Source organism: Astyanax mexicanus, chromosome 2 (assembly GCF_023375975.1).
Source record: "Astyanax mexicanus isolate ESR-SI-001 chromosome 2, AstMex3_surface, whole genome shotgun sequence".
NCBI classification, from domain to species: Eukaryota; Metazoa; Chordata; class Actinopteri; order Characiformes; family Acestrorhamphidae; genus Astyanax; species Astyanax mexicanus.
The window spans coordinates 6,889,646-6,911,866 of NC_064409.1; the positions used below are offsets into that span (position 1 = coordinate 6,889,646).

At 38.6% G+C, this 22,221-nt stretch overlaps 1 protein-coding gene across 13 annotated transcripts in view; it reads right to left on the bottom strand.

Annotated features, from left to right (window-relative positions):
• Positions 1-17: 17 nt before the first annotated feature.
• mical3b (microtubule associated monooxygenase, calponin and LIM domain containing 3b) overlaps positions 18-22,221 on the bottom strand; it is a 48,774-nt gene continuing 26,570 nt past the window's right edge. For 2 of the 13 annotated variants that reach the window (XM_049473245.1, XM_049473249.1), the window contains 17 exons: positions 20,659-20,845; positions 18,898-18,992; positions 17,256-17,506; positions 13,738-13,958; positions 12,806-12,883; positions 10,022-11,392; positions 9,087-9,175; positions 8,138-8,227; positions 6,593-6,643; positions 6,461-6,493; positions 6,254-6,361; positions 4,753-4,846; positions 2,871-2,936; positions 2,604-2,696; positions 1,650-1,749; positions 1,191-1,264; positions 18-974 (listed from right to left, as the gene is read on the bottom strand). In XM_049473245.1, coding sequence (XP_049329202.1) covers positions 790-974; positions 1,191-1,264; positions 1,650-1,749; positions 2,604-2,696; positions 2,871-2,936; positions 4,753-4,846; positions 6,254-6,361; positions 6,461-6,493; positions 6,593-6,643; positions 8,138-8,227; positions 9,087-9,175; positions 10,022-11,392; positions 12,806-12,883; positions 13,738-13,958; positions 17,256-17,506; positions 18,898-18,992; positions 20,659-20,845 — 3,186 coding nt within the window. In that variant the 3' untranslated portion in view covers positions 18-789. Of the gene's footprint in view, positions 975-1,190; positions 1,265-1,649; positions 1,750-2,603; positions 2,697-2,870; positions 2,937-4,361; positions 4,413-4,752; positions 4,847-6,253; positions 6,494-6,592; positions 6,644-8,137; positions 8,228-9,086; positions 9,176-10,021; positions 11,393-12,805; positions 12,884-13,737; positions 13,959-17,255; positions 17,507-18,897; positions 18,993-20,658; positions 20,846-22,221 lie in introns of all 13 variants that reach the window. The other 11 variants (XM_049473253.1, XM_049473251.1, XM_049473246.1 and 8 more) reach the window with 10 other exon arrangements.

Genomic DNA, 22,221 nt, shown 5'->3' on the forward strand with positions numbered 1-22,221 from the left:
GTCACACTTGTTTTTGAGAAAAATGTTTTATTTTTTATATACATATAGATTATTTTCTTTGAATAATTTTACGTCACTCAGGTTAAATTTCTTTCACATTTTTAGAGCAAAGAAAAAGTCAATAAATAAAAAAAGCAATATATGTTTGTTATTTCTGCTAGTTTTATAGCTATAATACTTCTGGAGGGCATCGTATTAGTGTTTACTGTGGATCAGTTTCACTTTAAACCCTCCAAGCACAGTTCAAAGCAGCAGGATTAAGCATTAGATTTTACAATCTAATCCCACACCCTGCACATTCACAATGGCTTTATTCCTGTCTGCATTATTCTCTCTCAAAAACATAACAAAAACAGAATCGGTCAGTAGGGTTCAAATACGGCTGCATTGCTCTTCTGTGTTTAAAAAAAATCATAAAAATAAGCAAAAATGTAAGATATACATATGCATAGTAACATAGCTTAGTTAGCAGAACACTATTTGGCAGCAAGGCATTTCCATTTAGTTTCTACATGAGTTTTATTTGGCCCTTCAGCTTATCGAGAGTCTCTCTCTGAATATAGATACAATATTTACTTTGTGCAATTGCTAAAGCCTCAGACAATCTACAATACTTTATTATTATAATACATTTATTTATATATATAAGTAGTATGGTCCAAAGCAGAACAATGTAGATGCAGGTATTCTGAAAGTTAAGGAAAGCCCTTTCTTTATAATCCTTTCTTCAAAGAACTGTGCATCCCTCTTTCAAACAGGCAGATCTGTGTGTGTGTGTGTGTGTGTGTGTTAGGCCCAGTGCATGTTGAAGCCCTTGGACAGCATGACTGCCTCCAGGTCACTGTCCTCCTCCCTCTCCCTCACTCTCTGCTCCTCCAGAAGAGCTACTAGAGCATCCCTCTGTTCTACAACATCCAGCATCTCTCCCAGGATACGTTTCTCCTCCTCCAGCTCATCCTCCCCCTTCAGGTGGTCTAAAAGACAGGAAAGAGTGTGTAAATGCTAAAACTGATCCGTTCATTTTAATGTAAAGAAACAATATTTTTTTATTTTTACGTATTGGGTCTCCAAACTGGATTTGTGCACAACGGGGATAAAGCTTTAAGAAATGTTAATGTGCATTATTTCAAATTTAGATAGATAGACAGACAGACAGACGCACAGACAGATAAATCTGTGTGAACACTTACCATCCACTGCCATTCGCTCCCTCAGCTCCTGCTGCAGCCGACTCTGCCTGTCCTCCAGTTCCAGCTCTCTTGCACTGCACACAGACCACACAGACAATCACAGGTCAATCACATGTGACCAGTGTATATATATATATATATATATATATATATATATATATAAAATAACAACAGCAACTTTAGCTCAGCTTAACATTGGGCTATATCTTAGTGGAACAGTGGAGCAATGGAACAGCTGCATCCATTACTTTTGTAAAGAGTTGAGGAGTTAAGGGTAAAGTGGGGTTTAAAGGAAAATAGATGTCTTAATACTAGTATTAAATGTAATAGCCTTTAAATAAAAATGCATATCTATTTAGTTTATTTATTTAGTTAAGTAAAACCTTTAAAATGAGCATTATTATCATTAAATAAATGTAAAAAAAAGATGAACTAAACAACAAAAAAAAAAACACTCACAAAATCATGAGCTCAGACTCATAGCGCACTAGAGCGTTCTTCTCCTGGACCAGTTTAAACCACTGCTGCATCAGACTGGGGTCATCCTTCTTCCCCATTCCTAATGTGGGGGCATACAGGACCAGAGTTCAGATACGAAGACAGAGTGAATGGGGAGGAAGTGGACTAAGCAAGCAGAGAATGAGAATAAAAATATTGAAAAGCATGCACAGAGATGGGCTGAGTTCTATATATGTACACTACGCACCAACACACATCACTACACCACATACACAAGTTTAACCACACATACAGCTTTGGAAACAAATAAGAGACCACTTCAAAATGATGAGTTTCTCAGGAATATAATTAAGAGTAAGATGGATGATCACAAGCCATCAAACCAAGCTGAACTCTTTGAATTTTTGCAGCAGGAGTAAAGATAAAGTTATCCAAAAGCAGTGTGTAAGACTGGTGGAGGAGAACATGCCAAGATGCATGAAAACTGTGATTAAAACCAGGGTTATTTCACCAAATATTAATTTCTGAACCTAATATTTATAAATATGAACTTTTTCTTCTTTTCTTCTTTCTATTATTGCATTATGTCTTTTCTGTTATCTCAGGCATTTTTCATTTTCTGCAAATAAATGCTCTAAATGACAATATTTTTATTTGGAATGCTATCCGTAATTTATAGAATAAAACAACACTGTTCATTTTACTCAAACATATATATATATATATATATATATATACATAGCAAAATCAGAGAAACTGATTCAGAAACTTAAGTGGTCTCTTAACATTTTTTTTCCAGAGCTATATATTGTACTTAATTGACAGACATCCTCAATAATGTTGGGCTAATGCCAGGAACACATACAGCCCATGCAGTTCTGCCATTCCCATGCAGTAGAATGAGGGAGAGAGATAAAAGGAAAGATGTAAATAGAGGAAGAGAGAAAGACGCACTTAGCTGGTGGAGAGGAGGCTCGTGCACTACATAAAGGAAAAAGACTGTACAGACGTAAAACGAGTGGTCGTGCTCTGTGCCTTTGGCTCTAGCTGTGCGCAACAAGGAGAAAGGGAAGAAGAGGAGAGCGTTGTTTAGAAAACGAGTTGCTATATATGTATATATATCCAAGGTTGTTTAGTATGGCTCCTTTAACAGAAATAGAAATGATGTAAGTGCTGCAGATGGCACCTGTACAAGAAAGATGAAGGGGGTGGACCAGTTACCTTCTGAGGAGCAACAAGGACAGAGGGAGACGGGTCTTCTATGAGGGGAACCAAGAAAGGGTTCAACTAGCACCCCAGGAAGACAGAAAGAGAGAGAAAGAGAAAGAGACAGACAGGGATAAAAAAAGACAGGAGGACGGATTCAGGTACACAGTTGGGAGCACTGAGAAGAGAAAAAGGGTGGAGTCAAAGAATGAGGATGAAAGTGAGATGGGAAAAAGAGTGGGAGATGCTGAGAAACTGCCATGGCTGTGACTGAACCGCAGAGGATGCAGGTGGTCACTGGATGGGCATACTGTACATATCCACCCATGGACCGACCCCAACAGTGTCGCTGCTAAATCCACTTTAGTACACATATAGTACCACTTTTCCTCTGTTTTGCGTGTGCTTGCTGGAGGGGTAGTGTGATGGGAAAGAAGTTCCAAAGATAAATATGGCAAGTATGCATTTTAGCACTTGGTGTCTTGGTGTCAAACTATAGTATTTTACTGTACATTCCTTAATAGTGGAAAATATTGTGGGGAAAAATCCTAATGAATGTCAGTGATAGTTAGTTCTCCCCATCACTGTCACTCTTCACACACACACACACATTCACAACCACGTATACATACACACATATAGCTCTGGAAAAAAATAAGAAACCACTTAAAAAGTATGAGTTTCTTTGATTTTAGCAAATTGAAATCCTCTGGAATATAATCAAGAGGATAATGGATGATCACAAGCCATCAAATCAAGCTGAACTGCTTGAATTTTTGCACCAGGAGTGCGGACATAAAGTTATCCAAAAGCAGTGTGTAAGACTGGTGGAGGATAACATGCTAAGATGCATGCAAATTGTAATTAAAAAACAGGATTATGCCACCAAATATTGATTTCTGAACTCTTAAAACTTTAACTGAAACCTCTGCAGCCTTTTTTGTTATTTCAGCCATTTCTCATTTCCTGCAAATTAATGCTCTAAATAACAATATTTTTATATGGAATTTTAAAGAAATATTGTCTGTAGTTTATAGAAAAAAACAACAATGTTCATTTTACTCAAACATAAACCTATAAATAGCAAAATCAGAGAAACTGATTCATAAACTACAGTGGTCTCTTAATTTTTTTCAGAGCTGTATAGGACAGACACAAGCAAACTGGCAGCTAAGAATGCTAATATCCGCAAAGCTAAAGGATAAATACAATAATGTCAGTAAATGGAAGGACCAGATTGCATTCAGAAAATATATCCTATTAAGCTTTGATTATTTGCTGTTAGCAATACTAGCCATTTTTAGGTTAAAGCTCTCTGATGTTAAAGGGTAAGATCATGCTAAAATGAAGCTGCTATCATCGGCAGGGTTCTAGCATTTAGCAGGGAAGTTAGTTAATAAGCCCATCTTTCTGCCTGAAAACATGTTTCTCTGTAAAAGGAAACACAGAGGTTGGCTTGTTAGCGCTATTAGCCTGAAGAGCTCTTTAGCCTGTTAATCTACATACCACCCAGGTGTACATCCAGAAGATCGGAGATACTAGAGTCTTCCCAGTAGTCTATAACAAGGACACACTTATCAGAACACAACCATCTATGTTCTCTCTCTCTCTCTCTCTCTCTCTCTCTCTCTCTCTCTCTCTCTCTCTCACACACACACACACACACACATACGCACACACACACACTCACAGCTCTGGGCCAGTGTTTCAGCAAATGATGAAACAAAATCATAAAAAAATCAGAAACACTGAAATAAAAAGATGATAATGTATTGTTTTGATGAGTCTGATGAATCACATCTTACTCAATTAACATAATAACCAATAAACATAAGAAAACATATCAGATGCACCAATTTTGCCTCAGTGCTGCTTGTGAAATGATCTTATCAGCTACCTGCTTCTCCTCTGAGCGCTTTCTCCACAGCAATCCCCTTTTCCTCCAGCTGCCTCTGTTTCACTTCTACCTGCTCTAGCTGGCGCTGGATTATCTGTGGCACGCAGATAAACACACCCAAACACACAGTCATAAGAGAAAAAGTGAATGTAATTAGCAAGAAATATTGCTATATAGTAAATATAGTAAAAATAATGTAATAAGTAATTAGTCACGCCACACTGCAGCAAGAACATAGCAGATGTATGAAGCCTAGAATGAAGATGATTCGTGCAGAGACTTAAGAGAACTCCAGACAAACTCCAGTCCAACTAAGCTTTACCTTTAATATATTTGCATTGTAGCCACTGAAATATACTAATTTTTATATATGGGCATATATACAGTTGTAACAGTTAGCAGCCTAGTGCATTACAAATCATTTATCAACATAAACTTTTTTTATATAACATTATAGTCATTATCGAGAACATTTTTAGAAAAATGTGTTTGAGGAACAGATTTAGAGCACTAACAGACTCTGTGGGCGTGGCCTAAGCTTTTGTTCTTAATGGCTTTATTTACTTACATAACTTTTACTTTTATACATTAAGTAGTTTTTTTTTTTTTTTTTTTAATATTTTTACTTTTACTTAAAGAGTAAAAAGCTTGAGTTGATACTTTAACTGTCACGCCTGGCACTGAAACTACACTCACTCATGATCCCATGAAAAATCACATGCTTCTACCAGGAAGTCGGTCACCAGAGTACTAGGTCTCTTGGCCTATAAAAGGGACTCATTTTGTCCCTTTATTTAATAAAGTCACGTTTTATTTGCATCAGTGAGTGTCTGAGTCCTGTCCAGCCATGAGATTAACTCTTTAACAGGCCAGCATTTTTGTCAATTTTCTGCCTGATATTATACACCTAAATCTTGAAGATTTCTATTCAAGCACATAAAAAGCTTTCATGTTTGATAATAAAAATCCTGTTTGCTACAAAATCTAATTTAAATTGTAATAAAAATATATTATTTTTTTTAAATTAAGTAAATCTGCAGCTTCATCAAATCATAAATTGGCACTTTCCTAAACTTAATTTCAAAATCATTTTATCAGTGTTTTGCTGAATACAAATCAAACATTTAGTGTCCTGCACACCTTTCTATTTTTATGTTTGTCTAGTTTTTATGTCTTTTTCAAACCTGCAGAATATGGGTTGATTTCTGTTACTGATCTGTAATTATTAAGTGGTGTACAGAGAAAACAGGCAGCTTCTTCAAGTGTCCTGTACGAGATTTCAAAGCCCTAATATATATAACTAAAAATAATAACCTTTTTTACTGCAGAGAAAGGGGTAAAAAAAAGGATTTGTTTCAACTACCAACTTCTACAAAAGTATTTTTTAAATCCTAGTATCTACAGTATTCTTCTACCTACAGTGTAATGATGAATGTGAAGACTTCTGACACCTTTCTGACTTTTTATTATTATATGAGCATTTCTAAACCTTCACACAGACCTGAGCGCGGTGCAGTCTCCTCAGCTCCTCCTGTTTGGCCTGTCTGCGGGCGGCTCGCTGCACTCTGCGGGTCAGCTTGGCGTCCAGCTCCTCCTCTGCTCCTGTTTTCTGAAAGAGCGTGGAAGACAGACTTATACTGGAGGGGTCCGGGAACACCACCCACACCCCCACCACCTCAGTCGGGCATGATGACTCTCGGATCCCCACCTTGGCCGGCTGTTGCGACTTCATTCTGCGTTTCTATTGAACAATAGAGCCAAGATACGGGCTGAATCTATCTTCTTGATCAGTGGGAGATAAATGTGAGTAGGCTGTGCGAATAGGAAATGTCAGGACTACCTTAACAGCGTATGTTCTCCTGAATGCCAGAGCGTGAGGCACGTAAAGAGACTTAGGAGAGAAAAGTTGGAATCTACTGTAAATTAATCATTCAGGTAAGAAATAAAGAAAACTGCTGACACTCCCTATAAATTAGGCCACAAACTACGAGCACCTGCAACAACCACACATCTAGGAACATCTGTGGCTACGTTCACATTACAAGCCACATAGCTCGAATCAGATTTTTGCTCTTATTAGAGCAGGGGTGGAGAGAGTGCGCATTTCTAGCTCAGGAAAACCGGCCAAAGGGTCTAAAAGCGGAGAGGGTGCGCATTTCTAGCACAGAAAAACGGGGCAAAAGAGTCTAAAAGCGGAGAGGGAGCGCATTTCTAGCGCAGAAAAACGGGGCAAAAGAGTCTAAAAGCGGAGAGAGAGCGCATTTCTAGCGCAGTAAAACCGGGCAAAGGGTCTAAAAGCAGAGAGGGTGCGCATTTCTGGCGCAGAAAAAACGGCCAAAGAGTCTAAAAGCGGAGAGGGTGCGCATTTCTAGCGCAGAAAAACGGGCCAAAGAGTCTAAAAGTTGCCGTAAATAAGGAGTTTAATATTAAGAGACATCATGAAATTAAACATTAATTTGACAAATCATAGTTCACACAACACTGTCAAAGATAAAGAAAGTAAGTCAAGTAAAATGGTGTGTAAATGAAATAATCAGGAAAAAAGTATTATTTAAAGTGGTATATTTCATTATTTGTTTATTATGGAGTGTGGCCCGTGACTTCAAATATATTTCTCCTTCTGGCCCCCAACAAAAAAAGTTTGGACACCCCTGGATTAGACGGTTCACATTCACAAATGTAAGTGATCTGTATCTGTTTGTAATGTGAACAAATCTGTCGCTGAAATGCCTTACAAGCTGCACATTGATACAAGTATAAACATCACCTTCTTCACCAACAGCAAAAAGACTCATATTTAAAAGACAACTCGTAGTTTTATAAAGGGAAATGGATTTGTTTGTTAGCAGCTCATATGTGGAGCATCTTTTGCTGGAGTGGAGAGTAAACAGCTAGTCTGAAGTTCATGATCAGGTCGAGGAGGTGAAAAAAGGCCAGGCGGTTTGCTTTTGCTGTTTTTGCAGCTATAGCTGCACAGCTGCACCACGAGATGCAGTGTGGATACGAGAGAGAAGCACGTAGCGCTAATGCTAATGCGTAAAAGTGAAAAAAGACGCATGATTTGAGCGTTTACATTCATGTTGCATGTCCATAGATCGGATATGTATCTAATTAAGGACAACGTTTGAAAGTGACTCAAGTCTGATTGAAAAAAATCAGATTTAGCACGTTCACACAGCCATGAACAAATCAGATCTGATCCACATTAAGCAAAAAAAACCCAAAAAAATCAGAGTTGAGTCACTTCTGTCTGGTAATGTGAACGTAGCCCTAGAGCCACAAACACAGCACAAAACAACCTACTAAGCTAAAAACGTTTAGCATGTCCTTCTAAAAACACTAGAATTCACACCAAGGTCTACAAGTACATTGTGTAATATTATACCTCCTGATGCTCCTCCACACCTTCCTCCTCTTCTTTGATAGTTTCTTTCTGAACATCTGCCCTGATGATGTCAGACAACTCTTGACTCAGCTGAAAATATGCCCACATGGCAATTGAGCTCCCAGTAAAAGAACAACAATTTCACTACCCTACTAACCACAAAAGAACACAGGGCAAGCTGTTGTGAAGAACACGAGAGACGTCAAGAGAAGACAAGTTTCAGTTCTCTTGGTTACATTGGTAAAAGCACAAACTCTTATTGCATTAAATGAAGAACTGTCCCAAAATCCTCCTTAAGACAAAGGTACAGAAAAAAATGTACATATTATCAAATACATAAAAATATTTTTTCTTTGTTTTAACAGCTTTTCCATTCTTTTTTTCTTAACATCAAGGCCCAATTTCATTATACTGCTTGGCACACCTACTCAGGGGTAGGATGTCCTGATTCCTGTTAGGCTGAAGGGATAGGTTAAAAAATCTGCTATTCAAATGCAGATTCTTCAGAGGAACACTCCAAACAGCAAGCTATAAGTAGAAATGGTGGTTCAAGCCACCAAAGAAACCCACATTTTTAGCATTTTCCTTAAACATTATGATGACCAATATATTACCATAGTTTTATATGTAGTTTCAATGTTTTGTGTTTTGTGACCATTTTCTTCATAACAACAGACATCCCAAGTCTCCTGGAAGTTGCGGGAGTCTACCGCATATCAATAACGGCTCTCTGATGCTCGTAAGTCAGATAAAATCTCCCGGAAAGTGGCCCAAGAGTGAACACAAATGCGCACGCAGGCGACACAGACTTTTCCCCTTTTTGCTTATGTGAAAGAGAGAGAGGTAGAGAAAGACTGGAGAGAAGGTTTGCAGTATTGTAGCAGTGCAGGGTATGGGGGGAGGTAAGCAAGCAAAAAGGTGATAATAGGAGAAAGAGAAATGTTTTTACCTGAGTTCTGAGCGGGGATCTCTCCATCACAGCGTTGCAGGACAGGTCAGAGTCTTCAGAGAGGCTTAAAGTCTTCTTAAAGCACAAATCTAAAAAAAAAACCAGGGAGCCTTTTCACAACTGCTCAAGTTAACAGACTCTTATGAATGATATGATTCATAAACTATACACTGTATAAATCATGATCACTATGATTCTAAAATGCAGAACATGATATAAAAAATAAAGAAAAACATTCTGCTCATGGAGCTAAACAAAGGTCTTATACTATATTAACTACCAGTGTGCTTAAAGCCTCATTTCAATTCTTAGGGGGAGGATTTCATCCCTTCCCCTAGTAACTTCCAATGGGAAGGGGTACACTTGAAAATATGGGGTAGTATAGGGGTACAAAAGAGAAATGGGATTTGGCCTAAAAATATAACATTAACCACCACTAGCAGATCTGTGTTTGTGCCTGAACTGCTTGGATTTTTGCACCAGGAGTGGCATAAAGGTATCCAAAAGCAGTGTGTAAGACTGGTGGAGGAGAACATGATGCCAAGATGCATAAAAACTGTGTATAAAAAACAGGGTTATTCTACCAAATATTGATTTCTGAATTTGTTTTCTTTGCATTATTTGAGGTCTGAAAGCTTTGCAACTTTTCTATTATTTCAGCCATTTCTCATTTTCTGCAAATAAATGCTCTTAATTACAATATTTCTTTTGTTGGAATTTGGGAGAAATGTTTTCTGTAGTTTTAAAAATAAAACATCCATGTTCATTTTACTCAAACCTAAACCTATAAATAGCAAAATCAGAGAAACTTCAGAAAATTCGGAAACTAAAGTGGTCTCTTAATTTTTTTTTCTAGAGCTGTGTATTTAAGTGACCTAAAAGAGGATGGGGTCTTAGCAATGACAGTCACACATATAAAAGAAGTGCTCGTTCACCTGTAGTTCTGCCGAGGCTGGCCATTCTCCTTCTGCTCTCTTGGTCTGCACCGGATGGTAAAGTGGCAGCCAGTGCTGCTGCCTCCTTCCGCTTCTTCTCTTTTTTGTAGCCAGAGAAGACGCTCTTCCACAGAGACTTGTGTTTGGTGGTTTCCTGCTGAGTATCTCCGCCTTTTCTGCTCTTGCGTGGAGAAAACAGTGAAGAGCGCTTCTTCTCCTTCTCCTCTGCACCTGACTTCCCTGCTTCTGGCCTTCGCAGCCACACCTCAGCTCCACCCACCTGCAGGGGGCCTTCTGTTAGCGTCCTCCTGCCCTCCCTCTTGTCCTTCCCAGCATGCTCGGGGGCAGGGGCAGAGGATATGTTAGGAAAGCTGGACGTCTTGTGTTGATCCATGAGGCTAGACCTCGATGGCAGCTGATTTGTAGCATCAACAGGTGTAGCATTAGCATAGGGGTGAGCCTCATCTGCACATAAAACCTCCACCTCGTCTGGAGGGAGTCTCTGAACACTGACCATGCCTTTTTTTTTGAGTCTGTCCTTCTGAAGCATGCTTGGATGTGAGATCCCAGAATTTAACAAAATCTCTCTCTCTACTGCTGGCTCTGCTGCTAGCCTGTAGCATCTGGCTACAGGTGGACTGCAGGGAGGAGTCAAAAGGCCTGATTCTGGTGCTAAGTCTCTGTGATTGTTCCCAATGATCCTGGAGACGTGGTTAGATGCCGAGGCCACTCTGTCCTCCATCACGTGACCCTCGAGAGTGATGTTAAGTCTGTGGACCATGGAACAGCGAGCTATCACCTGCTCCGGCCCCGTCCCCGGCTCACCTGCTACTGAAGTACCAGAGCGGCTAGACCCGGGCGTGCCGGACGAGGAATGCATGTGTGCACTACTTTCAAAGTCTGTAGATGAAGGCGTCTGGGTGCTGCGTGTGCAATTGCTTGAGTTATATTTGTGAGGGGTGTGTGAGGGGGAGTCGGAGGCGGTTGTGTAAAGGGATGGTGTGTGTATATTCGAGGTGTAAAAAGTGTCTCCAGTGCTGGAACTGTGGGTAGAAGAGCCATCCGTACTCGTCAGATCCCGAGACATCGGCGTCAGCCCCAGACTCTTCCTGATCTCAGCGCTCTTCATCCAGAATTCCTCGATTACCTCCGTCCTCTTGGATAGCGAGTCCTCTGGAGTCACAGGCAGGTCAGACGTGGGTGTATACGTGTACACGCCGACATCTGCATGCAGGTATTCAGATGGAGAAGAACAGTCTTTATGGGGCACGCAGTGCTCAATTTGTTCAATCTGTAATTCACAGCTATTTTTACCCCTTCTGTCTGAGCAGGGTTTCACTTCAGGCTCATCAGGATGCTCATCAGAAGACTCTGGAAAACGGGAAAAGAGAAGTGTGGAGAAAGTTACATTGGTGTAAAAACAATCTAGTGACAGAATCATTTATAATTGGATGGAAGAGATTGAAGAAGCATGAGGGTCCAAAACACAATACAGCCAAGAGAAGCAAAAGGAAAGAAGCAAGTATGTAAGCAGGTAAAAGCAGTGAGCAAAAATGGAAGATAAAAGGGAATTTTATTGTACCGTATTATTTGGACTAAAAGGCGCACTATTATTAAACTGTCTATTTTCAGTGTATTTTCATAGATTCGGCACAACTGAGAGCACTGTCTTTTCACTGTGGAATTAAACTGTGCTCTGCTAAAAAAAAAAAAAAAAAAAAAAAAAAAAAAAAAAAAAAACACACACAACTCTGGAAAGACCACTTAAGAGACCACTTCAGTTTTTTAATTAGTTTTTAAGAGTTTAGAAATCAATATTTGGTGGAATAACCCTTTTTTGTAGTTACAGTTTTCATGCATCTTGGCATGTTCTCCTCCACCAGTCTTACACACTGCTTTTGAATAACTTTATGCCTTTACTCCTGGTGCAAAAATTCAAAAACAAAGTTCAGCTTGGTTTGATGGCTTGTGATCATCTATCTTCCTCTTGATTATATTCCAGAGGTTTTCAATTTGGTAATCAAAGAAACTAATAATTTTTAAGTGGTCTCTAATGTTTTTCTAGAGCTGTATACTATTAATTTATATATTTTAAAGTCATTTTAGTTACTAGTAATTTGTTCTATTAAAATATACTTGATAATACCTGACCCACTTTTTGGAACCTGGCATCACAATGACCTTCCAAAGATGCAAAATGTCCTTATTGGTCAGGCAGGAGCAAGAAAGTAAAATACAGGAAAAAGGTTCTCTGTCTGCTAGTGCGTATTTCTGTGATGATTTGCATGGAGCAATAAGAGTACATTTGAGAGTTTGGTAACATAAACAGGTATACAAAACATCCTGTTGGTACTGTTTAACTAAAAGTATTAAATATATAAATATATGTTTTAAAATATAAAATATAATTAGACATTGTCTCTTTTTGGAACTGATTGTTAGTCCCCTAAAATCAGTATCAGCATCAACCAGAACATTTCCATCATGCTCTCACCCTTTTTTATCCATTTAACAGTGAATTATTGTAAATTATTTTCTCAATCATGAATTATGTTAAACTGTGCTAAGCTAGTTAAGTGAAATGAATAACATGCAGCTGGATGAGAACTTGTGAAGAGCGGAAAACAAATACTGCATCGCCAAATAAGGCCCGTCTTATTCCGCTGATCATGCATGAGATCACAAACAAAAATTGTTGCTTCACGAAATAAAATAAATTATTAAAAATAAATGCAACAGAAAAAAAATGTGGGTTATCCATCCAGGCCATAGGGGCGGTGCTACCTTTGATTACACCTGCATCTTCTTCTTCTAGCCACACCCCCGAAAGCCGCTCCCTTTCCCAAGGGCTATATTCGCCCTCTAATCACACATAAGCACACACATATGAGTACACACTCATACACAAACACATACAAACACACACGTATGATTAACAACCATCCAGACATACACCCACATTACTATTAGGACACACATAAGTAAACACAAACCTGAACAAACATGTGGAAGTGCATATAAATGCCACACATACAGCTGTGATAAAAATAAGAGACCGCTTAATAATTAATAAAAACCTCTGGAATATAATCAAGAGGAACTACTGCTTGATTTTTTGCACCAGGAGTGACATAAAGTTATCCCAAAAGCAGTGTGTAAGACTGGTGGAGGAGAACATGCCAAGATGCATGAAAACTGTGATTAAAAACCAGCAGGGTTATTCCACCAAATATTGATTTCTGAACTCTTAAATCTTTATAAATTTGAACTTGTTTTCTTTGCATTATTTGAGGTCTGAAAGCTCTGCATCTTTTTTTATTTTAGCCATTTCTCATTTTCTGCAAATAATTGCACTAAATATCAATATTTTTATTTGGAATTTAGGAGAAATGTTGTCCGCAGTTTATTAAATGTAAACAATGTTCATTTTACTCAAACATAAACCTGTAAATAGCTAAATAAGAGAAACTGATTCAGAAACTGAAGTGGTTTCTTATTTTTTTCCAGAGCTGTATATGTACAGATACAGATACACATACAAAAAAGGTTAGAGACACAAAGAGAGAGAGGACGTAAGAGCATGACTTGAATTTAGTGACATGAAAAAAAATGGCTTTGGTCCAAACTCTGGCTTTACTGCAGAAAATCTACTCTCAGCCCGAACTTCACCCTGACAACTGAATACATAAATAAAAACAGCTAAAGAACTGTCCTACCATCACTGGATTCCTCGTAATTCCCCACATCTTCCTCTTCATCCTCAGAGACCTCCTCTTCTTCCTCTTCCTCTCCTCGTTCCTTCTCATCGTCCTCTTCTTCCTCCCCTTTTTGTTCCGCCCTTCTGTCTGACTCCCTCACTCCATTTGTTGTGGCCTGGGGTTCCTTACTCCTCCTCCAGGACGCCTCCCCCTGATCTTCCAGCTCTGACTCTGAGCTACTGGGACAAACAGAGAGAACGCAAGAGAAAAAGAGAGAGAGCAAGAAAGAGAGAGAGTTGATATTAACGAGTCAGACTGTCAGGGTTCATCCATGTTTTAACCAATAAATTTCCATTATGTTTTCATGACTTTTCCATGCCTTCAAACATCAGTGTCTAGACATGGACAATAAAACCAAAAACCAACTAAAACTATAATTAAAACTGATTATAGTAGGTCTAAAATGAACCAGATTTAAAAAGCACAGAGATATGTAGCCCCAAATTTCCATTACTTTTCCAAAAACTTCTGGGAGTTTTATTTTTCCAAAACTTATCCAGGCCTGGAAATTGCTATTTTCATATTTTATTACTTTTCCAGGTTTTTCATGACAGTATGAACCCTGACTGTTAATATCTAAAAGCAACAGAAAGTCTTATATGAATGCAAACACTTATACAGAATGCACAACCTTTATAATCAACACTTTTTTGCACAAAACCAATCAGCGATCACACAATACTAATGGTGCTTTTCCACTGCTTGGTAACTACACTACGAATCCTGTTCATGCAGCTTGCCATCAGCTGCCGGAGCCCCGAGAGAGCACAATTGGCCTTGCTTTCTCTGGGTGGGTACAGTAGATGGCGCTCTCTCTCCCCGCATCACTCCTAGGATGATGTCGATCAGCACAAGGCATCTGTGGGCTGATGTATCAGAACCGAGTCACTGCGCTTTCCTCCGAGCGCGCTGTGATGCTACTCAGCAATGCTGCATCATCAGCATTTTGAAAAGAGGCAGAGTCTGACTTCATATGTGTCTTTACCCTCCTGGTGTTGGGGCATCACTAGTGATAGGGGGAATCCTAATGAGCGTGTTGGGTAATTGGGCTTGTAAATTGGGGAGAAAAGAAAAAGCTTATGCCTTCACTGGGTGGATGTGTCCAACAGGTCAAAACAAGTTAAAACTAAGTATACTCTGTGTCCTGTATACTGTATTTGCACTTATTTGATTTTATAGGATTTGTATGCACACATAAGCCAAACTAATTGAAAGATGTTGTAGGTGAGTAAAAAGTAAGATATCTGAATTTTAAATGTGCTGGAGTTAAAGTAAAATGTTACCCAAAACAGAAATAAATTAGTTTTACTACTGTCCACGTCTGCTTGTAAGATAGATTTAAAACATGTGGAAATGTGTGTTGTGGAGAAAAGGCTTTCTGTTAAGATTTAGACCGTCCTCTAGGGCACTGCACAGCTGTACAATGGAATTTAGCCTCAGCCTTTAACCCATTTCTGTAATAGTAAACACCCCTCTCCCACACACACACACACACACACACACACACACAAATGGCTATAGAACTGTGAGCACATCCAGAGTGATGGGCAGCCACCTCAGCATCCAAAAAGCAAATGTGCAGTTAGATGCCTTCATAACCATCTTCATAATCAACTTTTTTTAATTACATCCATTTCTCTTCATTTTTATGGTATAAATGCAGTTGCACTGTCATGGAGACACTGTGGTTGACAGCAAGATCAGAAAGTCTGGGGTCATGGTGTGGAGTGCAATTTTGTACAATGCCAGATCACCTTTATTACTAGTGATAGGGGGAATCCTAAAGTGTGGGTTGGGTAATTAGCCTCATAAATTGAGGAGAAAATAGGGATAAAAATTAGAGATACATTTTAAAAATGTGTGGGATGTTATTTGCCATGCTATCAATATTCTATCCCTCCCACAAAATCAGAAGAATTTTTTTTCGCCAACTGCCAAGATGTGTTTTATGTTGTGTTATGCCTGCATTACATATGTATTAAACACTTTTTTTATATGCGAAACTCAATTAATATGACTGAGAGTTGCACATATCTGCCTACTTTTTAAAAAATGTATTTATTAAAGTGGCAGTCCGTATTATTTTGTTTCTAAACTAATAGCAGAAGCATTTCTGAGTGGGGAAGAAATAAAAAATTGTGTTTAATGGCACCAGTGTGATGGAACGACCATCCCTGCTAAGCCTAATATATAGTATATTCATTCTAAAAACTGGGGTGTCGGGTCGCTTTTTGCAGGAGTTCATCTGCCCACGTCACACGTCCGTCTTTATGTACTTACGTCACATGTACAGCCTATAAAAGAGGATCTGGCTCAGTTTTACTGAACGCGAGCGGCTGGTGGAGCAATGGAGACTTCAGAAGAGGAAACTCAGAGCTCAGTAGCTCATTCTTTTACACTGACAAAACTGACAACTGGATATAATAACTCTCCTACAGTCTCTGAAGACATATTCCTCAGCAGTTTCTGACTGAGCGCTCTCTCTCTTTCTCTTTGACTGAACATAACCTGGAATTGGATTCATCCACTCTAAAAGGAGAACACATCACACACGACCAGTTTAAAATGATTCCTCTGCATGCTCGGTGCAATTACCCATTCTCACCAGAGAGGGCTCTAAAATCCCTAAATCCCAAAACTTACAGACATCAGCTTTAATCTATAGTTCCTGGTAAACATCATCTTTCTTTTGAATAGAGTGGATTGTTACAGTTATACTATAGAGCAGGGGTGTCCAAACTTTTTTTGTTGGGGGCCAGAAGAAGAAATATATTGGAAGTCACGGGCCACAAACTCTGTAACAAAACAAATAATGAAATATACCACTTTAAATAATACTTTTTACTGATTACTTTCATTTACACACCATTTTGTTTTACACATGACTTACTATCTTTATCTTTGACAGTGTTGTGTAAACTAAGGTTTTTCAAATTGATGTTTCATTTCATGATGTCTCTTAATATTAAACTTTGGCCTGTTTTTCTGTGCTAGAAATGCGCACCCTCTCCGCTTTTAGACTCTTTGGCCTGTTTTTCTGTGCTAGAAATGCGCACCCTCTCCGCTTTTAGACTCTTTGGCCCGTTTTTCTGCGCTACAACTGAGCACCCTCTCCGCTTTTAGACTCTTTGGCCTGTTTTTCTGCGCATCAACTGCGCAGCCTCTCCGCTTTTAGACTCTTTGGCACGTTTCTGACACCTAGCGTTCAAACTTTGAATCTCACATTCTTAATCTCAACTTTCAGGCCACTATTTCTAAAATACCTCGCGGGCCGCTCCAAAAAAGGAAACGGGCTGCAAATGGCCCGCAGGCCATAGTTTGGACACCCCTGATATACATAAAATGATGAAACCAGCATTTTTACCATTGTAAGGCCAAAGCTATTCACTTAGGCTAGATCAGAACATTAGTATTGAAATGTATGTGTGTATATGAGTGTGTGTGTGTGTGTGTGTGTGTGTGTGTGTGTGTGGTACCTGGACTGCTCCTCACTCCCTTTGCTGAGGCTGAGGTTATGCTGAGCCAGCATCTCCTCCGGCACCTCCTCCAGAGGGCTGCCCTGCTCCTGAAGGCACGGCCTGTAGTTCTCCAGCTCTATGCGCTCCGGCGTGCCGCACAGCCGCTTGGCCAGCTTGGCTGCCAGGTCAGGAGGAGTGCTGGAGGACCAGTTATCCGGGGGAGTAGCCGTGTCCACACATAGCGGTGTGGGAGGAGGGACAGGGGGTGTCTGGAGAGAATATTTGCCCTCATTAGGAAAGTATAAATGAAAAAACAATAAAGGAAACACAGGACTAACAGACATTACTGCTGTATTTGCTTATTTAATATCAGCTGCTCACTAGTCATTATACAATCCAATACAATTAAGCTTTACTGTCATTATACTGACAATGGTTTGTAAATGACAAAAAAAAAAACACTGTTAGGCTAGATCTAGGCTAGTAGTAGATTCAGTAAACACATGTGATTAAAGTGTAGCATTTACTGACTGTACTAAATATATAATCAGTGATATAAATGGGTGATTGTGCATATAAATAAGATAAGTAACACCAGGCTAACAGTTAACATTTAACACTGAAAATATGAGCTCCAATTCAATTGATTGTGAACTAAGATAAGCATTTATTAAACATTATATGACTTGTGTTTAATAAACTTTAATAATCATTTAAATAGATAAACAAGACTGAAATAAAGTGTGTGAAATAAAACACTGTGACCTCTAGGGCTGCAGTTTAATATGTAGTAACAGCAATAAATAAATTAATACAATCAGAAATATCAAATTATCAATGCATCAATACACTAAACTGTTAATAACATTGACATGACAAAAGCCATAAGAAAGGAACTATGTCCCATGACTTTTACAGCTCTGAAAAAAAAAAATAAGAGACCACTTAAAAATTAAGAGTTTCCCAAAGATTTTACCAAATTGAAAATCTCTGGAATATAATCAAGATGGAAGCTGGATGATCACAAGCCATCAAACCAAACTGAACTGCTTGATTTTTTGCACCAGGAGTGCCCAAAGTTATCCAAAAGCAGTGTGTAAGACTGGTGGAGAAAAACATGCCAAGATGCCTGAAAACTGTGATAAAAAAAACAGGGTTCTGAACTCTTAAAAACTATGTATATGAACTTATCTCTAAATGACAATATTTTTGTAAAATAAAAAACAATTTTAATTTTAACGTTCTATTTATGTGTTGTAAGTATTAATGTTAAAGTATAAAGAATTTACAACTTAATTCATAAACATTAGTAAACTCCTTTATAAACTATTTTTAAAGCCTTTATAAAGGATCCTTATTTTAAAGTTGTACCATAAAGTGTGTTAAATAAATGATGTAATGCTATGGTGCTCAGTATGATACATACAGTACACCTAAGAGTGAAATAAGCCTGTGGTTTCCAGCTCAGGCCCTGGAGCACTACTGCACTGCACATTTTGATGTTTTCCAGCACTAATACACCTGGTTCAACTAATCATCTAGTCATTTTATATTTATTTGAGTTCTTTAGTGTGTTAAAGCAGCAGGTGTGAGTTAGCATAAATGTGCAGCAAGGCAGGTGTGGAATTCACTGGTGTAAAGCCAAAAACAGTAGCAGTACCTGAACAGGGAGAGGAGCCGGGGTCGGAGCCGGCCTCTTCCTCTGAGCCAATCCCGCCAGCCTGTAGCTGTAGTGCTGCTTACAGTAGAACTTCCCTGTGCAGATGGATAGAACAAAAAATTATGGTACATTATGCAAGCAAGACTCATAGCGAGGCTCATATTTATATTGCAGTAGAAGAGCAACAAAAACCGCCTCTTTTTCAAACCTTCAACTCATGTGACCCAAAGGAGTTCATTGGCTAAATGTTCTTAACACGTTTGGATTTTTATTTTCAAAAAATTACACTTGCCAAGGGCTCCCATTGTGGTGTGTTTATGTATATGTGTGTGTGTTCATGTATATGTGTGTATAAGTGTGTGTGTGTGTGTGTATTTCAGTGTCACTTGTGGTTGACAATACAGCTCCTGTCCAGCCTAACACACACGCCAGACCTCATGACTACAGAATCCAAACAAAAGAGCGTTTTGTCCAAAAGGGACGAGTGTCGCCCACAGCAACACCCAGCTGACACTGTAAAACAGCCTTCTTTGTGCAAAAAGCTATACAAAATATTGCTGAAAAAAAGGCAAAAAATAACCGAATCTAAGGACATTACATTGTGTAAGTGCTGTGTGATTAATATCATCGCTCAAAGCATTGTCAGAGTGACAGCAGGGACAGTGTGCATGCTGAAAACTGGAGCTTGTGGTCATCTGCATATTTTTGCATTAAAATGCACACATTTTAATTTATGGAGGTCTTATACTCTAACACCGTAACCCTTGTCTGTTTTGTTATCTTCCTGTCTTGGACCTTCCTGTTCCTGTTCTGCTTTCTAGTCTGTCTGTTCTCTGTCTTCCCAAGCCTGTTTGTTTCTTTTTTAGCACATGGCTTTGTTTTGTTATAGTCCCGCCCTGTCTTCAGCTTTCTCTCCTGTGTCTAGTTTGTTACCCTGCCCCTTTGTTACCTTCTCCAGGTGTCCCCAGTCTCTCTCAGTGTATGTAAAGCCCGTTTGTTTTAGTGATCTTGGTCAGGGGTGGGTTTCTGCAAAACCTCCACATCCTTAGCACAATAATTAGATTCTAAGATGGGTGTTCTTAATGCTAAGATGCTTTTGGAAATCTGGTTTGGGGCCTGGTCTTTTGTGTGTTTTGTATTTTGGTTTGTTTGCTTCATGTCTGTTTACGGTTGTTCTGTTCTTAGTATAGTCTTTACAATTTTGTCTTCTCTGTCATGTTTTATCAGTTGTTATAGTTTTTCATTCATTGTTTGTTCTCTTGTTTCTTTAGTTCGAATCCTGTTCATGTAGCTTGCCGACAGTTACCGGAGACCTGAGAGAGCACAGTTGGCCTTGCTCTTTCTGGGTGGGTAAATGGGCGATGTCCGTAGCACAAGGCGTCTGTGAGCTGCTGTATGGGAACCAAGTTGCTGCGCCTTCCTCCGAGTGCACTTAATATAATTGGTTGAACTGAAATATATATTCTTATGTAAGCAATGATGTGGCATATATAGGGCAGCAGGACATATTAATGATATAGGTCAAACTCTGGTCCTTCAGGGACTCAGCTCTTTAGTGCTGGACTAACTGTCTGTAAAATATTACACAATATTAGTCTGTTGGTTTTAATGCTATAGCTGATTGGTCCATTGATGTGTCCACCCATTCCATGGCTGTAAGTCCATTAAATTGATAAATATTGGGAGGAGATTATTATATTAAACAATCTACTTGATTTACTAAAGAAACACACACACACACACACTGTCTATACTGCACACCTTGGAGTTGGTCGTAGACATAGTTGGAGAGGCGCAGTGTAGAGCTACAGTGGTCACACTGGAAGCAGCTCCTGTGGAAGAACTTCCCCTCGGCGCTCAACCGCTCCATCACGTACACACGCCGGCCACAGAAATAACACACATCACTGCCTCCCATGCTCACAGGAAACTCCTTCCGCTGAGAACCCTGCAGGACACGAGTCAAAGGGGACAACAGTTAGGACAGTGAATGGGCAGAGTCTGAGGCGCTCCTATGAGTTTTACACTAAAAACAGTGTTTTATATCTGCAACATTAGAGAAGCAATGTATGCTAAAGATGTGGCAGATAAAGAGAATGGGAACCACTTTAAAATAAGACTACCTTTATAAAGGGTTTATAAATGGTTTACAATTAGTTTATTAACAGTTACTATTTAGGTTGTAAATGCCTTAAAATCATTAATAATCAGTTATAACACATACATAGAAAGGGCAACAATGACCTGTTGTTTGCCAAATAGTGAACCCACAGCCGTCTGTATTGTTGCCCTTCCTACGTATGTGTTATAACTGATTATTAATGATTTTAAGGCATTTACAACCTAATCAGTAACCATTATTAAACTAACTGCAAACCATTTATAAACCCTTCATAAGGGTAGTCTTATTTTAAAGTGGTACCAGAAAATGTAGAAGGGAGCAGGACACAAACAAAAGTGTGGGAAATGTAAGCTTTTTAGAGTAAAACATATTTAAAGTAGAACATTGTCTTGTTGATTGAAAACCTTGTAACTTTCCTACTTTTCAATGTATATCAAAGAAAAACATTTAATTTAATTTAAGTTATTTTGGAGTATTTGCTGAAAACATGCAACATCAGAAAGATGCTCAAATCATGTCTATATAAATAATACATAATAAGGTTTAATATCTGAACGCCTGATTTGGAGCTTTGTTGGACATCTGTGGACGTGCAAGATGGGTTCACTATCTTATTTTGTAAATTATTTTGTAAATTATTGTAAAAACCTTAATTCCAGATTAATTGTGAACATCTTTTAATCGTTATACACAGACGACAAAATGACATCTTTTCGACATGTCTTTTTCTCAGTTGTTTTCCACTGAGTGGTCCACTTAACATGCATGTTTAATGTAAAGAACAATGACATGATTCCCATTACATACAACATTGAAAAACTGTATTGTATTTTAATGTCTGCATCATCTGTGAACCTAAAATCCTGTAGTTTTTTTTATCCCATAAAAGTATTTTTTTTGATAACACCCTCTAGGACCTAGAGCCTAATAAAGCTAATCCTGTTATAGCACACCCTTCCAATTGAGAACATATTGATCAGAAATATAGTATAGATGTAGTATAAATGTACTTATTGTTATTGTGATAGGTTTGCCACAGTTTCTTCTCATTTGATTTCATGATTATTTAGTAAAATTAATTTTTTTGTATACTGAAGTTTGAAAGCTTGTATTTTTCTGTGAATATACAGGCTTATGAATTGCATGAATAAATTAGACTGATTGCATTGATATGCCAAACTGTTAAGACTGTAGACTGTTTT